At 39.5% G+C, this 23,423-nt stretch overlaps 1 protein-coding gene across 4 annotated transcripts in view; it reads left to right on the top strand.

The window, feature by feature from the left end:
- Positions 1-3,392: 3,392 nt before the first annotated feature.
- Positions 3,393-23,423, top strand: part of CUL3 (cullin 3) — a 94,446-nt gene continuing 74,415 nt past the window's right edge. For 2 of the 4 annotated variants that reach the window (XM_042950318.1, XM_042950316.1), the window contains exons 1-2: positions 8,801-8,872; positions 16,773-16,898. In XM_042950318.1, the coding sequence (XP_042806252.1) occupies positions 8,816-8,872; positions 16,773-16,898 (183 nt within the window). In that variant the 5' untranslated portion in view covers positions 8,801-8,815. Of the gene's footprint in view, positions 3,596-3,991; positions 4,533-8,800; positions 8,873-16,772; positions 16,899-23,423 lie in introns of those variants that run through there. The other 2 variants (XM_042950317.1, XM_042950319.1) reach the window with 2 other exon arrangements.

Here is a 23,423-nt window from a genome sequence, read left to right as displayed (position 1 = left end):
TCTTATTCACCTTTAGTGCCTGACATATAGCAGCCTTAAATAAATATTTCTTGAATGAGTGAATGAATAAATGAACAAATAAGTTAGCAGTAATGTCAGTGGCATATTCATTTTGAAGGGTTTTTCTTGGCCTAACAAAAAGATGCCGTTGATAGTGGTTCTTTTAAAATGCAGCCAAATTTTGGGGCGCCTGGGTGGCTCAGTCGGTTAAGCATCCGACTTCGGCTCAGGTCACGATCTTGCGGTCCGTGAGTTCGAGCCCCGCATCTGGCTCTGGGCTGATGGCTCGGAGCCTGCTTCCGATTCTGTGTCTCCCTCTCTCTCTGCCCCTCCCCCGTTCATCCTCTGTCTCTCTCTGTCTCAAAAATAAATAAACGTTAAAAAAAAATTAAAAAAAAAAATAAAATGCAGCCAAATTTTTCTTAAGCAAAACCAACATACGAAAATGTGGGTTCACAAAACAAATACTGTAAATTAAAGGGTGATGATATGCTTCACAATTACATGGAAATATGCCTTAATTCAGAAGGTTCCTAAATGCTGGCCCATGATATTTTCTCAGGCTCGTGATGAAATAAGAAAAACCGGGTCAATGTATCATTCTTCATTAGGCTAAGTTAATCAATTTAAAGAACTGTCCTTCATTCAAAAATTACCTTCTCCTGTTTCTGTGGTTAAAATACTTTAAAAAATACTTTTAAAAATTAGATAACGGGGCTAGTCTATGCTAGTTACTCCTTTCTAATGCCCTACTTGCCAAAATAAAGTTGCCAACCCTATATTAGCTCCTCAGCTTTTTGAAAAATATTTTATTGGTTTGTGAAATCCAAGTGTTGAAGACTGGCTCATCTAGAGGTGCCTGGGTGGCTCAGTCGGTTGAGCGTCCAACTCTGGATTTCGGCCCAGGTCATGATCTCACAGTTCGTGAGTTTGAGCCCCGTGTTGGGTTGTGTCAGCACAGAGCCTGTTGGGGATTCTTTCTCCCTCTCTCTGCCCCTACCCTACGTGCTCTGTCTCTTTCTCGGAAATAAATAAACTTAAAAAAAATTAAATAAAACAAGACTCATTTAAAAAGCATGCAAGTATTTTTTTTTTTGAAGCCTACATATTGAATAAGGGAAGATAGCACACCCTTGGCCTTAATTACCCATGATAATAATAGCCAACAGGTGTTGAGTGGCTACTCAGTGCTGAGCACTGCTCTTAGGGCTTTTAAAAATGTGTTAATCATCTAAATTTCACAGTAGCCCAAGAAGGAAGTATTATTTTTATCCCCATTTACAGATGAGGACTCTTTCCCCAAAAGACACAAAATATAGCTAGTAAAGTGGTAGTGCTGGCTCTAGAACTTACAGTCTTAAATTACAAAGAAACTGGGCCAAATGACAGTGCAACCAAGAGAAAACATCAGTTGTTATTATATTCTAATGACTATGGAAATAGAGGTCCAATCAACATACAGATTATAAACTCCTATCAAAGACTCCTATTATCTTATATTTAAATCAGAGCCCTTCCCAATCTTACCTTATCAACCCAGTTCTTGATGACCTATTTTTAGCTTCAGTATTTACAGAGGTGTTGCATCAAGCAATATCCTTAATTTTTGAACTCAAGTTTTAATTAGTAAATACCAGAAAACAAAGCAAGAAAATATATTTTCAAAGGGGCCTTCATCTGAACAGTGGATGAAAGCACGACATTCCTAAATTTAGTCATCACAATTAAGTTAACTTAGGGCAAATTCAACCTTATAGCACACAAATTAAAAAGTATATTTCTGTTTCCTTATCTTAAAAGAGTATAAAAACCAGTTTCCAAATGCTATAAAAAGTTTAAAAGCCTAACTTATAAAAGGTATCAAAAAGTATTAAGTGAATGAAGTATTAAACCCTCAGCCTCCAAATGTAGACACCCATCCCAATAATAGGTTCTTATTTAAAAGGAGATTGCAAAGTTTAGTGAAAACTCATACATTACTTTGCTGTCAGAAGTCTAAATAGAATATTAATTTGGGTAAAGACATAAGTTAGGAAGTAAAATTCATAATAAATAAACGATAAAAAGCAAAACTGATGAATCCAACTAGACCTTTTGACTAGAATAACAAAAACTCCCCAAATTACAGAAAACTGGAATAAAGGACAATAATTTTGTCTTTCAAAGTCGACAATCCTCTTTGGTAATGGTAAAAATGATTTGGCAGGTTAAAGCCGGTTTCTATCATCCTATCGCCTATTTTTCACCACTTACCAAAATATTGCACTACATCAAGGGAGTTGTCATTTTATTTCAATGATAATGAAAAAAGAGATTTTAACGCTATTAAGTCCTGGGTTCCCCTAGGAAGTATCAATGAATCAAGAGGCCCTGGAACTTTTGGAGTTCAGGGAAATTTTATGGATTAACCATCTCCCATCCCTCAGAGTTGAGAAGTGGGGTCGGCGCATCCAAACACAATACCTCCTAAGGCATACAGGCCTCTAATTTCTAACACTACAGGTGACTCCTGCACAAACTCTTCTTTCAACTTTCTGGCTTCTGCTCAAGTACACCTCCCTAGTCCACATGCCCTAGAAAAGCACAGGAACCAGTTCCAGGACTTGGTAATCCACCTGGCACCCCTACGCTCCTCCCCGAGACTACAACCCTGCGGCCCCGGCCCCGCCCAACCCAGGTCCGGCCCCGGCCGGCCCGTCGCAGCCCTACCCAGCCCACTACAGTCCCGCTCGGGCTCTCTGAACCTCCCCCGCCCACTTCGTTCACGTGACCACGACCCCCCCCCAACCCCCCCCCCGCTCCGCGCTCCACCAATTAGCAACCACCCCTGTCCATAGCCCCGTCCGCGACGTTCCCCTTTCAAAAAGGCAGCTTTCTCCTCCCGCCTTCAGCCCCGCCCCTTTCCCCACCTCCCCGTCCTGCTGGTCCCTCCCACTTCTCTAAGTCCCCGGCCCCTTCCTCCCCTCCCGTTGACCCCTCCCGCTCCCAAGCTTCGCCCCGCCCCACTCGGGGCCGCGCGCTCGCCCTCCTCTCGCGAGATCTGAGCGTCCCCGCCGCGGCCGCCCGCCTCCCCCTCCCGTCCTCCCACCCCCCTCCCCCCAATCTCTCCACTCTCCGGCTCTCCTCCCTCCCTCCTCCCCCCTCCACCCTCTGGGCCGGATCTCGTCTCGCTGAGGCGGAGGAGGAGAAGGAGGAGGAGGACGTTCGGCCTGCGCAGTGAGATGTTTGTCCGTCGCCGCCGCCGCCGCCATCGCGGAGGAGCGCGATAAAGGGAGCCGAGCCGGGCGTGAGGGGGACCCCGCGGAGCCGCCGCGCCAGCGCAGCCCCCCCTCAGCCGAGCCCGAGCCGCCGGAGCCCGAGCCGCCGCCGCCCCCGCCGCGGCCGCCCAGGGGCCGGCCAGCTCCTCAGCCCAGCCCGGGGGCCGCGCCGCCGCCCGCAGCGTAGCCCCTCGCCTGCCCGCCCGCCTTAAATGTGACACCGGCGCCTCGGAGTGCGACCCGAAGCCGCCGCCGGGGAGGGGACGAGCACCATGTCGAATCTGAGCAAAGGCACGGGCAGCCGGAAGGACACCAAGATGCGGATCCGGGCCTTTCCGGTGAGTCTCTCGTCGGCGCCTGGGACCCCGGGGCCGGGGGCCCGGCGGAGAGCCGCACGCGAGGCCCGGGCTGAACTCCCCCCCAACAGGCCGCAGGCCCGGCCTCCCCTCCCCCACGCCGCCGGCCGCGGGGCGCGAGCCTTCCCGGCAACGGGGCGGCGCGGGGCCCCTGCGCGGCCGCCCTCCCGGGCCGTTCCCCGCGCCCGGCGCCGCGCACCCAGCCGGGGGCTGCTCCTCCAGCCGAGCCGCGGGCGGCGGCCGCGGCCGGGGCCCCTTTGCCGGGGCCCCTTGGCACCTTCCCACGTCCCTGGGGGTGTAGGCCCGGCCCCTGGCGCTCCCCTCCCGGCCCGCTTCCCGGGACCACCGGACCCGCAGGGACGGGGACTGTGCAAGTCCTCCGTGTGTGGGGCGTGCGTGTAACTTTTCACGTGTGGGCTCGCTGCCGTTTCACAAATCCCCTGGCCTCAAAGATGGCCAACCAAGACCTGTCGGATGATGAAGGGGACTGTCCTCTCCCTCTCCCTTCCTCTCCTCGGGGAGGCTTTTGCCACCGACCTGCCCCCCGACGCAGTGACCGTGGTTCCACGTAACGCTCGCTAGTTGTGGACTAACAACATCAGGTGTATTGATAGCGTCTTTCGTCCACAGGCTCCCGAAGCACTTTACAAACTCTCTTGCGCAGGAATTGCCTCGCCACTCGTAGGAGGGTCAAGGGGAAGCCAGAGAAAACGCACTGGACAATTGTGTCGCCCCTTCTTTAGCCTTGGAAGCCCAAAAGAACGAGTAGTCACCGCCCCGAGTTGCTCGTCTCTGTAGGTTTTAGTGACCGCCAACGGGTTCTGCCTAGAAACTTTTCTTTCTGAGCCTTACGCTGAGTTACAGGCGCTTGCAGCGTTCGGTATACGGGGTATAACTTTGGATGTCAGAGCTGATCCAGGTAGCCAATGGCAAGCGATTAAAATGCACTGTTGTAACAGAGAAACTGGACGTACTTGCTCGTGTCGCTACAGTAACAGGTCTACGTCAAGACAGACAAACTAGCAATTGCACGGGAGATTGTAAAACACCGAAACTGGAGAAAGATCTCCGGTGTCTTAGCATCACAGACCCGTAACTTGTGAAGGGGGGAAGGTGTGGTTTGTATGTGCTTCTTAGAGCATGCTTTTGCACGAGGGCGATTTGCAGCGAGGGGAGACTTACTAATACAGTTGTCCCAGTTGAGTAAGAAGCCCACCCAGAGAACTTGAGGACTGCTCTGAATTCTTAAAACGTTTAAGAAAAAAAAAAAAAAAAAAATGGACCTGATGCAGAGTTCTGAAATTGTACTTAACCTGAGTGGTGATGTCACTGCATAGAGACTCCAGGCTTTTAGTAAAGATAGGATATGCTCAGGAAAATTGAGTGTTTTGATACACCAATTAAAAGGATTTTGAGTTTTTGAAGTTTTTCCCCCCCCCAGTAAATATGAGAAAGAAAAAGAAAGTGAGAAATGTTGACAGAAAAGAACTCGTGAAGTCGATTAGCATGTTTTCCCTTATAATGAAGTGAGCTGGGTTTGTAATGGGTTAGGTAGTGTTTTGCTACTAAATCAGTTGGAACATTTTTAGCAGAACTTAGAATTAAAAAGAATCTTAAATAGTTTTATACAGTAAGTTTTCTAGGAAAATTTGCTATTCTTGAAGTCTTGAGTTCTTCTAAATCAGATTTGTTAGTAAAATCTGTAATAGCTCACGTTTGACGTTAACTCGTTTTTGTTAATACTGTGAGTAACCACTTGTACTTTTATTTAAGTGTGATCAGTTTTTTCGTCTCTTTAGGTCTACCCGTTCCTACCTGGTCTTCATTCCCTCATTCATTCAATAAATACTACTGTGTGCCAGACACTGTTCTAGGGGCTTGGGATATGTCAGTATAGCTTGAAGAATCAAGATCCCTTCTTTCTGGATGTTGTGTTATTGGAAGAGGCGAGAGACTTTCATTATTCGTTTAGCAGAGGACTATAATAGATGATACGTTAGCGCTGACTACTGAAACTGATTTTTTTTTTTTTTTTTTTTTTTTTTTTTTTTTTTTACACGTAGTGTTATGGTTGTGATCTCATTTGGACCTTTTCTGTCCATCACTTGTTGCCATCTAAGATTTTCTAAAATCCTTTATTGAAGTTTGTAAATGACAGGTGTTTGATATTCAGTGGTTTAATATCTGCTAATTTTTAAAAGCATAATTTTTCATTATTTCATAAGTCTTCATACTCCTAAGTAGTTTCCACTGAAAAGAATCCTGTTTTTTAATACATACATTTTTAAGTCATAGTCCTTTGAGCCTTCACTAAGATACATGCGTTGGTGGTATGGTATTTCACTGACTTATCCTTTGGTAAATGTTTGAGTACTTCCTAGACCTTCAAATTTTTTCTTTCAGGTTAGCAATCTTCTAGTAGCAAATACATAGTATTCCATAAAGAAAAAAGAGTATTTATGTGTATACATATGTATAGTACTTACAGGTATTGTATTTTGCATTACTGTTTGGATATATACTGTAGGTACTGTAGTCTAAGAAAATTGTAGTTTACCAGAGGTCTCAAGTGCTCATTTCAGATTCTGTTTTATAAATTGATGCAGAAAGTGTAAAATATGTATTGAGATTGTTTTGTTTTCGTTGCAGAATAGAGTGGTAGGTGGACTTCCAGGTATTTGATAGATGTCTAAGCCTACTGCAGATACAGTCCCATCAGTAAAGTCAAGTTCCTTTTAGCGTTTTGAGGGCATACTGTAAGTGTGCCCTCATCATTGTTCACAAGAGTAAAAGTTATGCCATACCACAGTTTTATACACAATTTGCATTTTAAGTAGAGCTTTTTATAAGATTTTAAGAGAAATGAGTTCTTTTTAAGATGGAAAACAATAGAGGACTTTTTGGATTTATAAGTTGTTGATGGACTTAAAGTTTATCCCAGTTTGTTAGCTTTCCTGCAGTGCACTAAAATATATGGCATTTCACATTCTTTTTTTTTTTTTTTTTTTTTTGGTACCCTAAATAACAGCAAGGGCCACAAAACATTTTTAAGAAAGGAGCCTGGAGTTGTGGAACTCCTGGAAGCTCTATGGATTTGGATCAGAGTGCTGCCCCAAGAAGTTCTGCACTTCTTTCCTTGCTGTTGCCGTCTGTCTCACCCCTGAGCTTTTGTTCCGCTATGTAGGATTAGTTGCTGTCAGGTGAACCTTTTGTTCTTCCGTTTGAAAAGCCATTCCTCACCATCTGTACTTTCCGCATGGGTTCTGTCCACATGGGCTTGAAAGATTGGATTGGATTGGATTGGATTGGATTGGAGGAGATACGTTTGAATGAAAATAACTGGCCTCTCTTCTGGTATGTCTTTTTTGGCTTAGCCGTCAGAGTAGGAATCATGTTATGAAAGTGATTGTCTTTAGAGTGTGGTCTGGAAATGGTTTCAATTGTTAGTTTATAGACGCATGCTAAATCATGATGAAGAGTCTCAGGTTGTGATGTCCACACCATAATTCCAGATGAGCTTCACAGAGCTCCTGTCTGTGTGGCATGAGCAGTAAGTGACGTGGAGGTTATTGTTAGGTGGAAAGCACAGAGTAACATTAGAGAGAGATGAGTTTTAAGATCGTCTGTGATATACCTGTGAGCACAAGAGTTTAATAACAAATGGAGACAGTTAAGGTTTTTGTTTTTCCTGGCTGTAGTAAAATTTGCTAAATTTGGGGGAATAGCTTGATGTTCATAATAGATTTCCCTTCCTTAGAGAACATAGTTGTTGTCTAGGACTACTGGAGTGTATAGACGGGAAAGCTGAATGACAGTCTGACAAATCACACGGGGTGGGGAATTAACTATTTTTTGTTCTCTAGTGTAGAGAAATTAAGGAGTAAGGTGTAACAGATTCATTGAAGTGTCACTTACACTTAGACTGATTCTTTCTAATAGTTTCAGGACAGCCAGTTGTGTTGTAGCTGTTAGTACCTCTCTGGCTTTAGAAGTTAAAAAACAAAAGCATAAAGTAGGTATCTATAAGATGTGTATATTTGCATTATCTTCCTAGATAACCCTTCACAGGAGCCTGGAAAATTATTAGTATCAATATTAAATTTGCAACTATTTTAGAGTGTAGAAATTGACCTTCTAAATAATACTTCAGTCACAAGGTCAGTTCATTGAGACAAAATAGAGAAAGCTTCATTTGTTTGTACGTTATTCATTCATTAAATGTAGCTAAGTAATAACAGCACTTTTCCAGTTTATGAAGATTATATGTTTAAGACTAGAGAAAGTAGTATGCCTTCCCTTTGTATTCTAAGTTGCTCCCAGCTGTCCCTTTGAGATAACTTTTTGCTGTTACTTTCAAGATCATCTGATGTTCGTTAGCAGTTTTGTTAAATTTTTGTAAAAGTTACTGACAATTTGTAGTTTTGAATAATCCAATTTTGAAAGTAGTTCTCGTTTGTTCATTGTAAATGCAACAAAAAAGTAAAGGTGTTACTAGTAAGCACAAATCCTTGAGCTATAAAAGGAATTGCAATTAGTGTCTGTCAGTGTATTGTGAAAACCAGTCATAATCTGTCAAAGCAGCGAATTCATTTTAGTAGATTTTCTAATTATAAAAGTGATGCATATTCATGATAGAAAACGTGAAGTATCTAAATTTATAAATAAGGAAATAAAAATCACCTCTAGGGGCACCTGGGTGGCTCAGTTGGTTAAGCGTCCAGGTCATGATCTCACAGTCGTGAGTTCGAGCCCCACATGGGGCTCTGTGCTGACAGCCCTGAGCCTGGAGCCTGCTTCAGATTCTGTCTCCCTCTCTCTCTGCCCCTCCCCCGCTTGTGCTCTGTCTCTATCTTTCAAAAATAAATGTTAAAAAATTTTTAAAAATTACCTCTAGTTCTACTGCTTGGACATAAGCAATATTTACATTTTGATGTGTTTTCTTTTAATTTTTCATATACTCCTGAACCCTTAGTAAAATTGAGGTACTATGTCATGTTACAAACTTTTTTTAAAATATAGTATTTTCATGTTAAATATATCAATATGACTTGTACAGAGTAACACTCTACCGTACCTCAGTTTGCTTAACCATTTCCCTACTGCCAGGTATTTTGATTAATTCCAGTTAGTTCGTATTTCCTCTGCTACAGATAATGCAACTGTGATTATTTAGGCACATAAATACTGAACCTATCCGTGATTATGGAATTACTGAGCCAGACAGAATTGGTATATGTTGCCAAATTGACCTCCAGAAAGGTAGGAATTAATAATAGCTAACACTTAATGAATGCTTATCATGTGCCACACACACTGTTCTTTGTCTTTTACTGTGCTTTGCGTGTGTAAACTCATTTCATTTGCACAACTGTATGGAGTACTACCATCATTTGTTTTACAAAAGAAGCCTTGAAAACCTAAGAAATTTTCTTAAGGTCACTGTGCTCGTAAGTGGCAGAACTAGTATCCTAATGCAGACCCTCTGGCTCTAAAGGGAATGCTCTTCAGAATTAATTATACAAGTCAAGGTTATATTAGTGTATTTCTATTGTGTAGCAGTGCCTTAGCCAGCATTTCATATCTTTAGTTTCATAGGTGAAAAAATAGTACTTTAATACTTTAATTTGCATGTCTTTGATGACTCCTGAGAATAAAACTATGGATAGTCTGTAGGGAATTTTCCTTTAGTTTTACTTTATTCAACGTGTGTGTTGGGAGTCTGACTAAAAAATAGACTGAGAATATAATAGAGTGTAGGCTTTGGACTGCCAGGTTTTGAGTGTCATTTCTACCTTATTCTAGCTGCATCGTCTTTAACAAGTTACTTAACTTCTTCTAGCTTCAGTTTTCCCCTCTGAAATGAAAATACTAATAGGACCTACCTTACAGGGTTGTTGTGAAATAGAATAAAGCATTAGAACACTACCTAGCTCGAAGGTGCGGTTTGTACCACTATTTAGCCATGGTTATGCCACAAGTTAAATGTTAAGATTGAATGTTATTTTTACAGGTTGTTATATTGTAATACTAAATGCTCATTTTAGTGATGCTGCCATTTTTTTTGGTACAATTTTTAGAGCTTACATTTTGAAAAGCCTGCATGGCCAGTTTGAACCACACTGAAAATCAGTCCCAAAGGATATAGGTTTGGTACCGTTGGGACACTTGCAAAGAATGCTACTGGCTCTTGGGGGTAGATTCAGAAAAGTTGTGATAATGATTCTTGCATAATCATTGGAATAAGTATGTCACATCTTGGATAACTTTATTGAGGGAGTGTGATGTACATAATAGAAAGTACACGCCAAATATTTATCTAAAAATACGTTTTGCTTCTCTTCATTTCTTCCCTTTCTTTTCCGTTCCCTTCTTTTTTTGTTTCTCTCATGAGCTCGGTTGTGGACCCTGCCCAAAGCTTACACCAGACACCCTTTTGAACCACGAAGCACTTAGCTTAGTGTTAGACACAGTGTATGGATGGTTAGCGAATGATTGATTAAATGAGAAACTAGGCCTTTAAGCTAAACCATAGTAATTGATTAATTGGATAAGTTGATGCAAGGACCGCTCTGAAATGTTTGAACTCTCTTTGCGACTGTAAGTGAAGTCTTAAGATGTAGTAGGTCTTTAATGATCTTGTGGCACTTCCTTTGAAGGGTAGTCAGCCTAGTCTCCTGAAACAATAATGATTTGAAAGTAGAGCTAGTATGATGCACTGGTAGTAACCTTGGCTTGAGCTTTTGAAGACCAAACCTGTAGTCCGGTCTTTTTTGCTCACTAGCTGTACTCTGCAGTTGACTCCCTTCTCCATGATTTTTTCTTCTCAGCCGGTTGAGCTGTCCACTGTGAACCCCCATTTTCATTGCAGATTGACTCTTCTGTATCTTCAACCTGTTCTCAGAGTTCTTTGCCTTCTTTGCATCTGAAACCTGGCTTTACCCTGGGAATTCAGGCTTATCTTCTTAAGTTGATGTGTCTGTTTTCCTTGGAATTCTTAAATCATTAGGCCCAGAAACCATTTATTAACCACATCTGTCACGTTTTGTGGCCTGGGCCATTGTGAACTGTTCTTTTTTGCACTCCCTGTGACTGTGTCCTAACTTCTTAAACGTGTTCCTTTAGTCACTGAAGACTTTCATACCTTCCTCACATTCTTTCCAGTTCAGATCTTAATTTCATCCAATACATGTGGCACAGTCATTCATTTACTCAATTTAAAATCAGTTATTATGTGTTCCTCCTGGGGGTCAGGATCAAACAGGATGATCAGACAGACCTGGCCTCTTCTTATTACAGTGGTCTTCACTCTGTCTTAGAGCTTGTCATTTTGTTGCTTTAGAAATCTTAAACTTTGATATTATGTTCTATCTTAGCTTCTCCATTTGTTAGATGTAGTGAGCAAATCACTTGTTTCCTCTTTTGTAAGAAGAGAAAACAGTACCTACTTCTTCAGAATAGTTAATACATGTAAAGCTCTTAGGATAGTGTGTGGCACAACGTAAGCATTCTGAATAAATGCAGGTTGTTATTATTTCATTATTCTGTTGTACTTGTTGCTTGTTTTCCTTCTGACATTAATGTGCTCTTGGATCTCAAGAAGATCCCCTTCATTCTTTTAAGCCGTGGTGCCTCCTTATTCGTTAACTAGTTGCTAGTTACTAGTTGCCTCTTCTTTCATACTACCTCCCCAGAGCAAGGCCAGAAATTGCACAAAGTGTCTTGGATCATTCCACCCATCTGCCTTCACTGCTTATATTTTTTAGGCTGTTGTGCACTCCTGGGGAAAATTGGACGATGGTGATATCTAAGCTGGACTCCCAGGGCCTCTGGGCAGGTTTTTTTTTGTGTGTCCCTGGTAAGCTCCTGCTTCCTTTTCCTGTGCAAGCTATTCCGAACTTTAATCACTGTCTTTAAGCTCTTTATTGAGAATTCTTTTATCTGTCTTCCAGAAATTTAACCACTGCTTCACTGTGAAAACTAATGTTATCTTGTATAAGTTCCTTCAGCTTTCTTTCTTTTCAGTTATAGCCTTTAACCTCTGTCTTGACTCATTCTTTGCCCCTTAGGGCTCAGCGAAGGAAGATGTTCTTTTCTTGTTTTATCATGGTAACTGGCTATCATACTATTATTCTTTATTTTCAAAAGTCTTCTAAGTATACAGTCTGTATCTCCTTTATTAGAACATGATTTTCTTTAGAGGAGGCGTTAAGTCTTTTTGTATTGATCTTTGTCAGTGTAGCACCATAGTATCCAGCAATGTTGCATGAATCAGTGAATAAATACACTCTTGTTTTATTGTCTTTAAGATGGGAAACTACAGCAGTCTTTCTCACAGGTTAGTTGTGAGAAAGTGCTTTCTGAGAAACAGTGGCATCAATGAGACATATAAAAGAATTTTTTAATCATAAGGCAGAGTTTCCAAACAAAAGTAATACATTTGATGTAGGACAGTCATTTTCAAATACTTACAGGGTCTCCAAGACCTAGGAGGCATAGGAGGAGTGGAGGAGGTGTATCTTCAAAAATCTCCTTCTCTTGTTATTTAAAGCCAACTGTAGTTGTCATTTGTACAAAAGATTTCATTTAAAAAAGTTCTGTTAACCACTGCTTTAAAATCACTAGTCGTTAATCCAGCCTTTTTAAAGTCAAGGAGAGCCCTGCTTGCTCAAGTTGGGACAATTACTGACAAATTGAGAACGGATTCCTTTCGTTGGCCTTATTATCCGGAGGTTTTGCTACTAGAAAGCATTCCTTTATTTTTTTAAGTCAGTTTCAAGTTGAAAATGTGGTTAAGTAAAACTTCTTAAATTTGATTTTCATTCGTTTAGTACTTGCAATCGAGAAAGGAATGGACCCAGATTTACTCTTTAAGTGACAAAGGTTACTGCTAAGCAAACGAAGAAGACTTCAAAGGAATGTCTTTAACTACTTTAAGAAAATACAAGCTTTTTTGGAGATATTTTTCTATAAAAGCAACCCCTCAATCGTAAGAGGAATTCTTTAACATAATGATTGCACGTCATTCTTTTCTGAAGCAACTCTGAACTGAGCAACCCTTAACCTCTCCTATTTGCTCTATCCTCTTGACAGTAATCATGATAAATTCTTTTTCTTTTTTCATTTTCAATTTATAGATAGTATGAGAAATTGCTTTATGAGATTACTACTACAACTTGTTGAATGTCTATTTTATGTTAGGCTGTGTTTTAGGTACTTGGAACTATAATTATCTCAAATCCTTTAGATGTTACTGTTTTAAATCTGTTTAGGTCCGAGAGATACCTGGTAAGGTATGCATAATATCACATGTACATCTAAGAAAAGGCAGAGCTGGGATTTAGATCCCAGATCTGATTCAAAAATTCATGTTTTCCCGCTGTACCACACTGCTTGGGTGTATTCTTTTAAGCATTTGCTAGGTTCTGAAATATTTACTTTCTCAATAGGAATATATTGGAAAATTAATTCTAAGATTGCTGTTCAAATTATTAACCAGGGGCAGGTCCAGGGGCCCTAAAATTTATACAGTGCAGTACTCCTGATGAAAAGAAATCGAAATTAGTTTTTGGTCATTGGAAGGAGCCTTTGAAAGTATAAATCTTGCTAGATTGAAGATAAAATGCATCTCTCATAAGACAATAAAAGTTACTAAAAACTTGAAATCAATGGAAGTGTATATTCAGTAAAATTTGTGTTGATAAATTAAGGGTATCCTTATATGTATTGACTTGAATTAAGCAAAGTCATAACTTATAAGAAAGACATTAGTTGATACATTTGTGAGTTAACACTTTCCTTTTTAAACTAGAAGACTGATAGCACAATTTTTTATAAACTTTTTCCAATTAGCAGACGTTCATCTTAAGTATAGGTTTAGAAAAAAGTGATTTTTTTTTGAAATTAACATGTTATACTTTAATATAATCCTTAATTTTTGTCTTTGAGAATATACTAAGAAGTAGGTTAAACAGTAAAATCAATTTTGAAGCACAAAGAGCAGATACTTTAAAATAATTCACTTTTCCTTATGGTACATGCAAATGAGACATGAAAAAAGTGTTTTGTTTTGTTTTTTGATGAAACTATCCCTAGCCAACTAAACAAGTCATTTATTTGCTCTTGTTTATATTCATATTTTAATTTTTAAAAGCTAAAAGGGATTTTAGAGAGAATCTGTGCCAGTCTTCCTTAATAGATGGGGAAAGGGAGGACTAGAGAGGATGATTTACCCAAGGGGATACTCTCATGACTTGAATTTATGGAAGAACCATGACTAGAAGCCTGATTTCCAGTTTAAAGGTCTTTTCTCTAGACCAGACTGAAACAATCATATAGCCATAATAATTCAGTGTCCACATTAGCCTATTTAGTTACTAAATGTTGTCTTAAAATTGTGCACCCAGGTGATTTGAGTTGACATGGAGGTAACAACAGAAGAACACTTACTTTAGGACCCTGGGATTTCTTCACTGCTCTAATTAGCTGTGTGATCTTGAGTAAGCCGCATGGCCTCAGTTTCCTTATTTGTAAAGTGAGATTTTAATTTGTGGTTATCTTATGCTCATTCCAGCTCTAAAACTTTCAGTAAAAGGCGGTGCATTTATACACCAGTCTAGTTGCCGAATGCTGGTGTGTTCTCCCATGGTTTAAAACATTTTCTGTGATGGTGCAGTAGTCAGCTACCTATCTTTTGGATTTAGAATTTTCTTTAAAATCAGAGTGGTGTTAAGGGGCACCTGGGTGGCTCTGTTGGTTAAGCTTCTGACTTAGGCTCAGGTCATGATCTCGTGGTTCATGAGTTTGAGCCTGGGCCAGGCTGTGTGTGATAGCTCAGAGCCTGGAGCTTGCTTCGGATTCTGTGTCTCCCTCCCTCTCTGCCCTCCCTGGCTCTCACTCTGTCTCTTCCTCTCTCAAAAATAAATAAACATTAAAAAAAATTTTTTTAAAAAGTCAGAATGGTATTATTTCAGTGATGATGCTTAAATAGTAATACGAAGCAGTGGGAAATTAGCTCTGGTTTTTTTGCTTTTTTTTGGGCATACTTTGTGTGAATTGGTAGCTTCAAGGAATTTTTGAGCAGATTTGATACCAGGTTTTTGTAGTAATTTTTTTGATGGACTTTTGGTATCCTGTCTCATTTGATTACAGTTTAGATGCATTCAAAGACAAAGCTAACAGGTAATTTATACTTTTTCACATTTTTTCCCTCATCCATTGGACTGTGTATCGCTGATTTCAGGGTAAACTAATTTTCAATTTATAGGGCTTTTGACACATTATCATAGTTTTAAAAAACAAGGTTTACCCGTTTCAAAACCACTTAGTGACCTAGGCTAAAGAGAAGAAAATATTGTCACTTTTGATTAAAATTAATACTTTTAGATTGTTAGGATGGAAATACGGAACTCAAACATACGCTCAGATATAAAGTATGAGTAATTTTCTTGGGGCCCTTGGGTGGCTTTGTCAGGTAAGTGTCGGACTTTGCCTCGGGTCATGATCTCACGGCTCCTAGTTCGAGTCCTGCTAGTTCGAGTCCTGCTAGTTCGAGTCCTGCGTTGGACTCCATGCTGACAGCTTGGAGCCTGGAGCCTGCTTCAGATTGTGTGTCTCCCTCTCTTGCTCTGCCCCTCGCCTGCTCACGCCCTGTCTGTCTCTCTCTCTCTCTCTCAAAAATGAATAAACATTTTAAAAAAAGTATAAGTAATTTTCTTAATGGGGGAAGGTCTCTAATTATGATGTTTGAGGAGTTCCAGTTACAATGAATGTTGTATTCTTTGGGTAAAATGTGTTTCAATGTACCAGGCATGTAGCCTGCCTCCCCCTCCCCCTCCCCCCCCTTTTTTCTTTTTTTCAGTGAGGACAGCACAGTAGGACAGTGACAAACTTCTTGGCTCAGTGAGAATACTTAAAATTGCATCTTACTGTGATTATTATCAGACCATGAAATGTCACACATATCCTTTCTCATATATGCAAAAGTCATTCATGGAGATATATTTGAAATATATTAGTTGTACTCAAGTCATTTGTAACTTACATGGACTTTAATAGGCTAATCTGGAAGTTTGACCTTTGGTATTTGAAAGAAAAAATTGTTCCAAATTTCCATATTGATTTTTTTGAACAGCCTCCTACTGCTGAGTGCTGAAATGCAGATTATAATTGAACCTTCTATTGATGATTTAGCTTTCTCATTATAAACATACTGTTCTGTAATGGTATTAGAGGCCAGCTGAATGTGGATCGGGTTTAGGTTGTGATTTCACAGAATTGTCCCAGGATCCTGTGCCTTTCTAATTGATCATCTTTTTCTCTGCTCCCTTGACATCAGTTCCTACTTTCGGCAGCATGGTTCTGCACTCATCTGATCTCCACTGTAACCACAGAGAAACTGGTTAAAGAAACATCAGTCTCAACTTTACATTCAGGTTTAAGTCATTAAGTGAGGCTGTACGTCAGTTTTGTGTAGTAAAGAAGCGAATGTATTGAGTAAGTGCTGTGTGCCAGATGCTTTCACAAACTTTCTTAATTGCCACACAGTACATCATCTCCCATTTCTCCTGCCACAAGCATGTGAGGAAAGTAAACTCTGGAAAGTTAAATAACTTGTCCAAAATATGAATGTATAGCATTGTACTGTTTTCCTTAATACTTGAGTCTTTTGTTGTATTTTTGATGGTTGAGGTTGGTTAAAGATTAACTGATGGATAAATGGGATTATTGCAGATGTCATAAGCCGTTGTGTAGTCATGTCATCGGTCATCAGATAAGACTCATCATCATCATTAACTGTAACTGGACTACATTCAAATCATAGTTTTTGAAAGTCACCTAGGCATTGTCCCATGTATTATAAAGGATACAATAAAATAAAGGGAGAGAGACTTTATATTACTCTAAGTTGCTTATAATCTGGAAGGCAGCTTCCTTACATAATTTATGGCTTAGTTGTGTCTCACTAGAATACTGTCATTCCTCAGATATTTGTACCAGAGCAGTTTTTTTTTTTGAGGCTGAAGCTCAAAATTAAGATTAAGCATTTTTCCTTGTTTATTTTTTTTCTAGCTGTGTCATTCTGAATTGCTTGGAATTTCAAATTCTCACCCTTTTCCCCCACCCACCCTGTTCTAAATTTCTTGTTGAAAATTATTCACAGGGGACTAAAGACTTCTTGTGCTTTGTATACAGTGGATGTGAAGAATACAGTTCTCTTCATTTTAGTTTAATTGGCTCATGCTGTAGTTCTCTCCAACTCTTGGTAATTACAGAACCTTCAAGATGTGTAAGTATATAACAGACCGACATCCTTTCAAATTCAGACATTTTAAAGGTTATGTTTTTACATCATTTGAAATAGTGTAGATGAATAACCAAAGATATTTGTGAAAGAAAATAAACACTTAAGGTTATTTTTGCTGTTGATACTTACTAATGAGGGAATTGTAATCCTGGATTAGGAAGATGCAAGAGGGTGGAGGTCATTTTTAAAAATTAAACTCTTGATTTGTTTTTTAAAAGTCTCATTAAACCATAAGCATTTAAGGATACTTAATTATAGCTTTCCTTTTAAAAAGAACTTTTGTTTTCTTGCTAAATGAATTTACCTTCCTTGCTGATCACTTTATGACTTGAACTTGTTGGAGCAGAATACTGTCTATGCCTAATAATGAGCAAACATTACGTGTATGTATGCATTCCATTATTTTATTGTTTTGTTGAGGCATTACATTCCTTCCTGAGTGTATTTGCAATTAATGGATCCTAAGTAAAGCAATTTCATCAGTGAGATCAAAATCCTGCTCAAATAATTTAGAATATCACTTTAAAAAAATGTTACTACTCTTTTTAAAAAAGTATACAATGTTAAGGCCTTTAAGTTTTATAACTCTGAGTGAAGTATATAGACTGATGTTTTTATGGTTAACATATTGATGAAATTTGGGGCGCCTGGGTGGCTCAGTGGGTTAAGCATCAGACTTCACCTCAGGTCATGATCTCGTAGTTTGCAAGTTTGAACTCCATGTGGGGCTCTGTGCTGACAACTCGGAGCTTGGAGCTTGTTTCGGATTCTTTGTCTCCCACTCTCTCTACCTCTTCCCTGCTCACACTCTGGCTGTCAAAAATAAGTAAACATTAAAAAAAAATTTTTAAAATATTGATGAGATTAGAGGTTAACTGGCAGTTAATGTTGTATTCTGTACCAAGGATGGGTGAGAAATTGAGGTTCATCAATAACATAATTATTTTAGCACTGTTACTGACATGTTCAGTAGATTCTAAGACCAAAAGCATGCATATAGAAGAATCTGCTTTTGAAGCCCATTTCCTTTGTTTTCAGTTTTTTGATTTAGGGGAAAGATTGTAGCTTATGGATCCTCTCCTGAAGGGGCTTTTCTGCCTATGATTTTCTTCCTAGTTAATATTTATTAATAAAGTTAATGATTAAGTAGTTAAGTGAATAGGAAAATCTGAAAATACTACTTGATAAATGAAATTTAAGGGTTTATTGCTTGCTTGCACATGATTATACTTTATTTGAAAAGAACATTTGATTATTTTAAAATTACGTTAATTGCAGTAGATAAGCACCTTAAAATATATTTCCATATCCTTATGCTTACTAATTCAGATGTTCGTGTTTTCAAAATTGCATTACTGTAATACAGATAAATCAAGATACTTTCACCAGGCATTTGTTTATGGCCTTCTAAGTGACATTGAAGAAAAATATATAACTCCTTAAGTATCTTGTAGTCTACTGGAGGAAAAAGATGCACAGATAATTATGAAGCAGTATGGAGTGTAGTGATAGATATGACCTGAGTATTATGAAAGAGCTGAGAAGGAGTCCACTCTGCGATAGAAGGTCAGGGAAGGATTCCTGGAGGATAGAGGACATCAGAGCTGTGTTCAGAATCTTTGTAAAGAATCAGATATAGAAGAGGCAGAGGAGAGGATTTTAAGAAAACATGGGAAGATGGGGCGCCTGGGTGGCTCAGTTGGTTGAGCGCCTGACCCTTGGTTTCGGCTCAGGTCATGATCTCACAGTTTGTGGGTTCAAGCCCCACATTGGGCTCTGCAGCTGGTAGCATGGAGCCTGCTTGGGATTCATTCTTTCTCTCTTTCTCTGTCCCTCCCCCGCTCAAGCTGTCTCTGTCTCTCTCAAAATAAGAAAAAGTAAAAAAAAACCAAAATTTAATGAAAAAAAAAAAAAGGCGACATGGGAGGGTGGTGAATGAGGGGGAGGTGTCTCACTGGATGGGAATAACCACTGATTTAATGTTGTTAGGAATAAATGTAGTAGTGAGTGAAAGATGAAGTTAGAGAAGTAGGAATAGACTAGATTTTGAATATGATTAAAGTACACTTTTAAAGTACATCCTTCCACCCTGTTATTAATGAGAACTAGGTTTTGAACAGGGGCATGATGCTCATATTTATTTTTTAAATGGTGATTCTGAGGAAGATAGATTCTGAGAGGTATTCGAGTTCATGATAGTTGGAATGCTGTCTTAGTGATCTAGAGGAAAGTTTTAGGACAGTAGTATGCAGGATGAAAGAATGGGAGCATATTTGAGAAATATTTTGGTCCTACTGTTAGCAGCACCTGATGATTGGATGAGATGGGGATGAGAGAGGAAGAAGAAAAGTTATACATAAATAATTCACAAACCAGCTAGTTATACATGCTTCTAAACTAGCTGGTTTGTGAATTAAAGAATATAGGAGGAGGGTTAGTTTAACAGGGCTTTTGGACATGGTAAGTTTGATCTGTTTCTGGAGCATTTAGTTTGAGATGTCCAGCAGGCAATTGAATACGGTAGTTTCATGTTTTGGAGGAACATCTGGGCTGGCAGTACAGATTTGGGAGCAATTACCACACAAGCCAGTAACTTATTCTTTGAGATGTGGGCCAAACTTCGTGGGAAATCTGAAAGAGCTCAAGACTCATCATCCAGAAAAAGAAAATGCACACAACATTATTTGGTAAAATTTTGTATGCAGTTTTAGGAAGCTTCAGAATCCCTTGCTAATCTGGTGTCTTACAATTTTTTGAACTTTAGATGTGTGGGTAATAACTGTAATCATGATAATGGATGGAAATGCATAGTGACCCAGTATAGAATGAAAACAGCCAAAGACAGAGCCCTGGGGATTAAAATGCCATTTAAAATGGCACTGGAAGAATAGGAGATATGAAGTAGAGAATACTGTTTCTGAAAGAAGGCTTCATTATATTGACTTGCATTTAGCATAGTTGTACCCTTAAGTATTGTTGTTTTAGCTCATGTTTTTTGTTTTTTTGTTTTTTTATTAAGCTTGAAAAGTTTTTTTTTTGTTTGTTTTTTTCTTTGTGACAGTTATTCCCATTGATGAGAGTTCAAGAGATTCTATCACTGGAAACTTTTGTTAGTCGACATGTGAGGGATTGTGCTGTGTCCTGGGCTGGGCTAAATTCTTCTGACCTTCTTTAATCTTCATGTTAGTCCTTTGAGCTAGATACTGTCACTGAACCTCCTTAACAAGTGAGGAAATGAAGATTTAAGTAATTTTTCCAAGGTCACATGGGTTGTTAATTTAGCAAAACCATGACACAAATCCAGGCCTTTTGGACAGCAAAAGTTAGATACTCTACTAATATTCCACACTATGTTTCCCAGGAAAATCAGTGACTGACACTGTGATATTACTATATCATATTAGCACAGTGCAATGTAATGTGATTCAGTAGTTTGGACTAGATTTGGGGATATATAAATCCTAATTTCTGTGATTTGGGGTAAGTCATTCAGTCTCTCTGGGTCTATTTTCTTTTTATTTACCTGAAAATTTCTACACCTAAACATTGTTATCCTTTTGCTCCATCTCTACTCTGTCCATAAAACATGAATACTGAAGAAAATACTGCATACAGTCTTGGATTATAAAATGACTCTTGGTTTATATATGTAAGAAATGATTTATTATAATGTAAAGGAAATTCCTACAATAGTCAAAGTCTCTGATTTATGTTTTTTAAAATTCTTTAGTTTCTAATAGCAAATTTAGTAATTCATGATGGGTAGAGATATTTTTGTACATTTTCTAGCTTTCGTGGGAACTTATTTAGAGCCTGGAAAGATCATTTGCAGTTTTGCTCAACTATTAGCAGTATAGTTATCACTGGAGTTTATAGTCCACATTAACTTGGTTTTTCTCTGGAATTGTTTTGCTTTATTCATTCGTTATTTAATGTCAAGAGATGTTTTTAGTCTGCTTTTTAATAATCTCTGTATATGCTGCCAGCAAACTAAAACCACATTGCACACATACATGGAGTACTCGAGGCCGTCATTATCACATGGACTTGTATATTTTATTTATGGGAACTTACGACCAGCTACATCTTAAAATATATGGATGGCATCCTCTGTGTCAGGATATGTGATAAAAATAGATGGTAGTTTTGATGTTGGGGTAAATTCTCTAAAGGCCATTTTGGAAAAGTTTCTGGTAGACCTGGGATTTGAAGAAGATTTGAGTAGTAAAAAAGTTGTTCTGTTAAAGAGTTCCTTTTTAAGCACCCCAGAAAAGATTAGAATAATAAGACTCAGTTTGAGTCCTCTGCTTAAGAATCCTCTATGATTGAGGGTTGAACCGATATTTTGTTGCTAGGGTGACGGGAAGAACTATTTTGCCTACCTATGTTCCTTACTCTTCCACATTCATACCCATTGGACATAGCTTGGAAAGGATTGTGTTTTGTTTTGTTTCGTTTCCATAAACCACTTCATTGAGGTGTGCAACTTGATGGATTTGTAGGTAAGTATTCACCTGTGAAGCCTTCAACATAACCTATGCAATTAACACACTCATCATCACCTCCAGAAGTTTCTTCCTGCCCTCTTTGGAGAGGATTCCATTAGCTCAGTAATTTCTATTCAGTTCAGGTCAGAAATATTTGCGGAGCTGATGAGTAATTGTTGCCATGTTTCCCAAGTTGTGAATGCAGAACATGTGGGTTATATGTGGCATAATAACAGCTCCTTAGAGATTAGTAGGAGATCATTCTGTCAACAAGTATGAATGTCTGTTATATGCCATGTATTACTTTAGTTGGTGAGGGATTCCACAGTGAAAAAAATCCCTGCCTTCATGGAGTGGACATTTGGCTGGAAGAGGGAGGCCAGGAAAAGAAGTATGGAATGTAGTATTGGAATTTGGGGGTCACTGGTAAGAGTAGACTGCTATTTTAAAGGGAGTGAGCAGTTAAAGCTTTATTTTATGGTGATGAGCAGCGTTTGTGAGGTTGATAAAGTGATTGAGCTATGGAGATGCCTTAGGGAAGAACAGTTGAGAGACAATAGAGAGTGGCAAATACAAACACCTCAAAGTGAACTTGTTTGACACCTTCAGAAGAATAGCAAAGAGGCTGGTGTGCTGGAGCAGAGTGAGCAAGGAGGAACAGATGAAGTCAGATGATCAGATTGAGTCACATTTTGTAGTTTGTATAAGGACTTTGACTTATAACTCCAAGAGCAATGAAAAGTCACTTGAGGGTTGTGAGCAGAAGAGTGGCATGATAGTGGGCCAAGAGCAGAAACAGACCAGTTAGGGGGCTGTTGGGATGGTCTGAGAGTTGATGGTGGTACGGCTAAGGCTAGTAGTAGTGGAAGAGGTGAGCAGGAGTTAGATTCTGGGTACATTTTGGAGGTAGAAACAATCGAATTTCCTGTTGGATTAGAATCGAGATGAGGGAATACAAGGGATTACAAACTTTTGGCCTTAGCAACCGAAAGGATGGTGTGGACATTTGCTCATTTGGAGAAGGCTGCAGGGGAAGCAGACTTTGGGGGCAAAGATTAGGATTTCTGTTTTGGACACGGTAAATTTGAGATGCTTCGTAGGTATTCAAGTGGAAACATTGAAAAGGTGCTGAATGTAGAACTCTGACATCAAGGGCAGAAGGCCAAACGAGGTCTATAAATTTGAGGTTAACTTGAAGCCGTGAACATAGATGAGACCAGCTTCACCTGAAAACTGAGTTGTGGTCAGAGGGGTTTAGGGTGGGAGGTTGCTGTGAGAAGGAACCAGTAAGCAGACTGACAAATAGAAGCTAGAGAAATAGGAAGAAAAACAAGAGATTGTAATGCTTGGAAGGCAAAGCAAGGAATCTGTTTCAAGGAGTAGGCATGATCAGCTTTTTCATTAACTGCCAGATGGGTCAGGTATGATGAGAACTAAAACTTTGACCGTTGACATTTAGCAGGATGGAAGTCGCTGATGACTTTGTCAAGTAGTTTTCAGTGAAACAGTAGAAATGAAAGCCTTATTGGAGTAGAGTCAAGATACAGTGGGGGAAGTGGGGCTTGGAGTCAGTGAATGTAGAAATCTCTTAAGTCTTGTGATTTCTCTGTAAATGGAAAAGAGAAATTTGATGGTACTGGAGAAGTATGAGGGTTTGTGAGGATTTCTTTTTAACATGGGAAACTGATGATTTTGAATGTGGGTGGAAATTATCTAGCAGAGAGGAAAGAATGTGGTGATGATGAGGAGAAGGGAGATTGGTAAAGGGAGGTTCTTTATAGGTGAGTTGGCATGGAACTAAACTTCGTTCTGTATAGGTATCACCTGGGTTCAAAATGCGGATTATGGTTCTGTAGGTCTGGGGTGGAGCCTGAAATTCTGCATTTCTGTAGTAAGTCCTTGATGATGTCTATGTTTCTAGTCCCTGTGCTATAATTTGAGCAGAAGAACTTGGTACTTTGAGCACCAGGACTAGCAGGGTATATTGATTCATAATCCTATAGATTGGTGGATATGGTTG

Source organism: Panthera leo, chromosome C1, assembly GCF_018350215.1.
Source record: "Panthera leo isolate Ple1 chromosome C1, P.leo_Ple1_pat1.1, whole genome shotgun sequence".
Lineage (NCBI taxonomy): Eukaryota > Metazoa > Chordata > Mammalia > Carnivora > Felidae > Panthera > Panthera leo.
The sequence above is the reverse complement of the archived record's forward strand: the minus strand, read 5'-3'. Positions and strand labels throughout refer to the sequence as shown.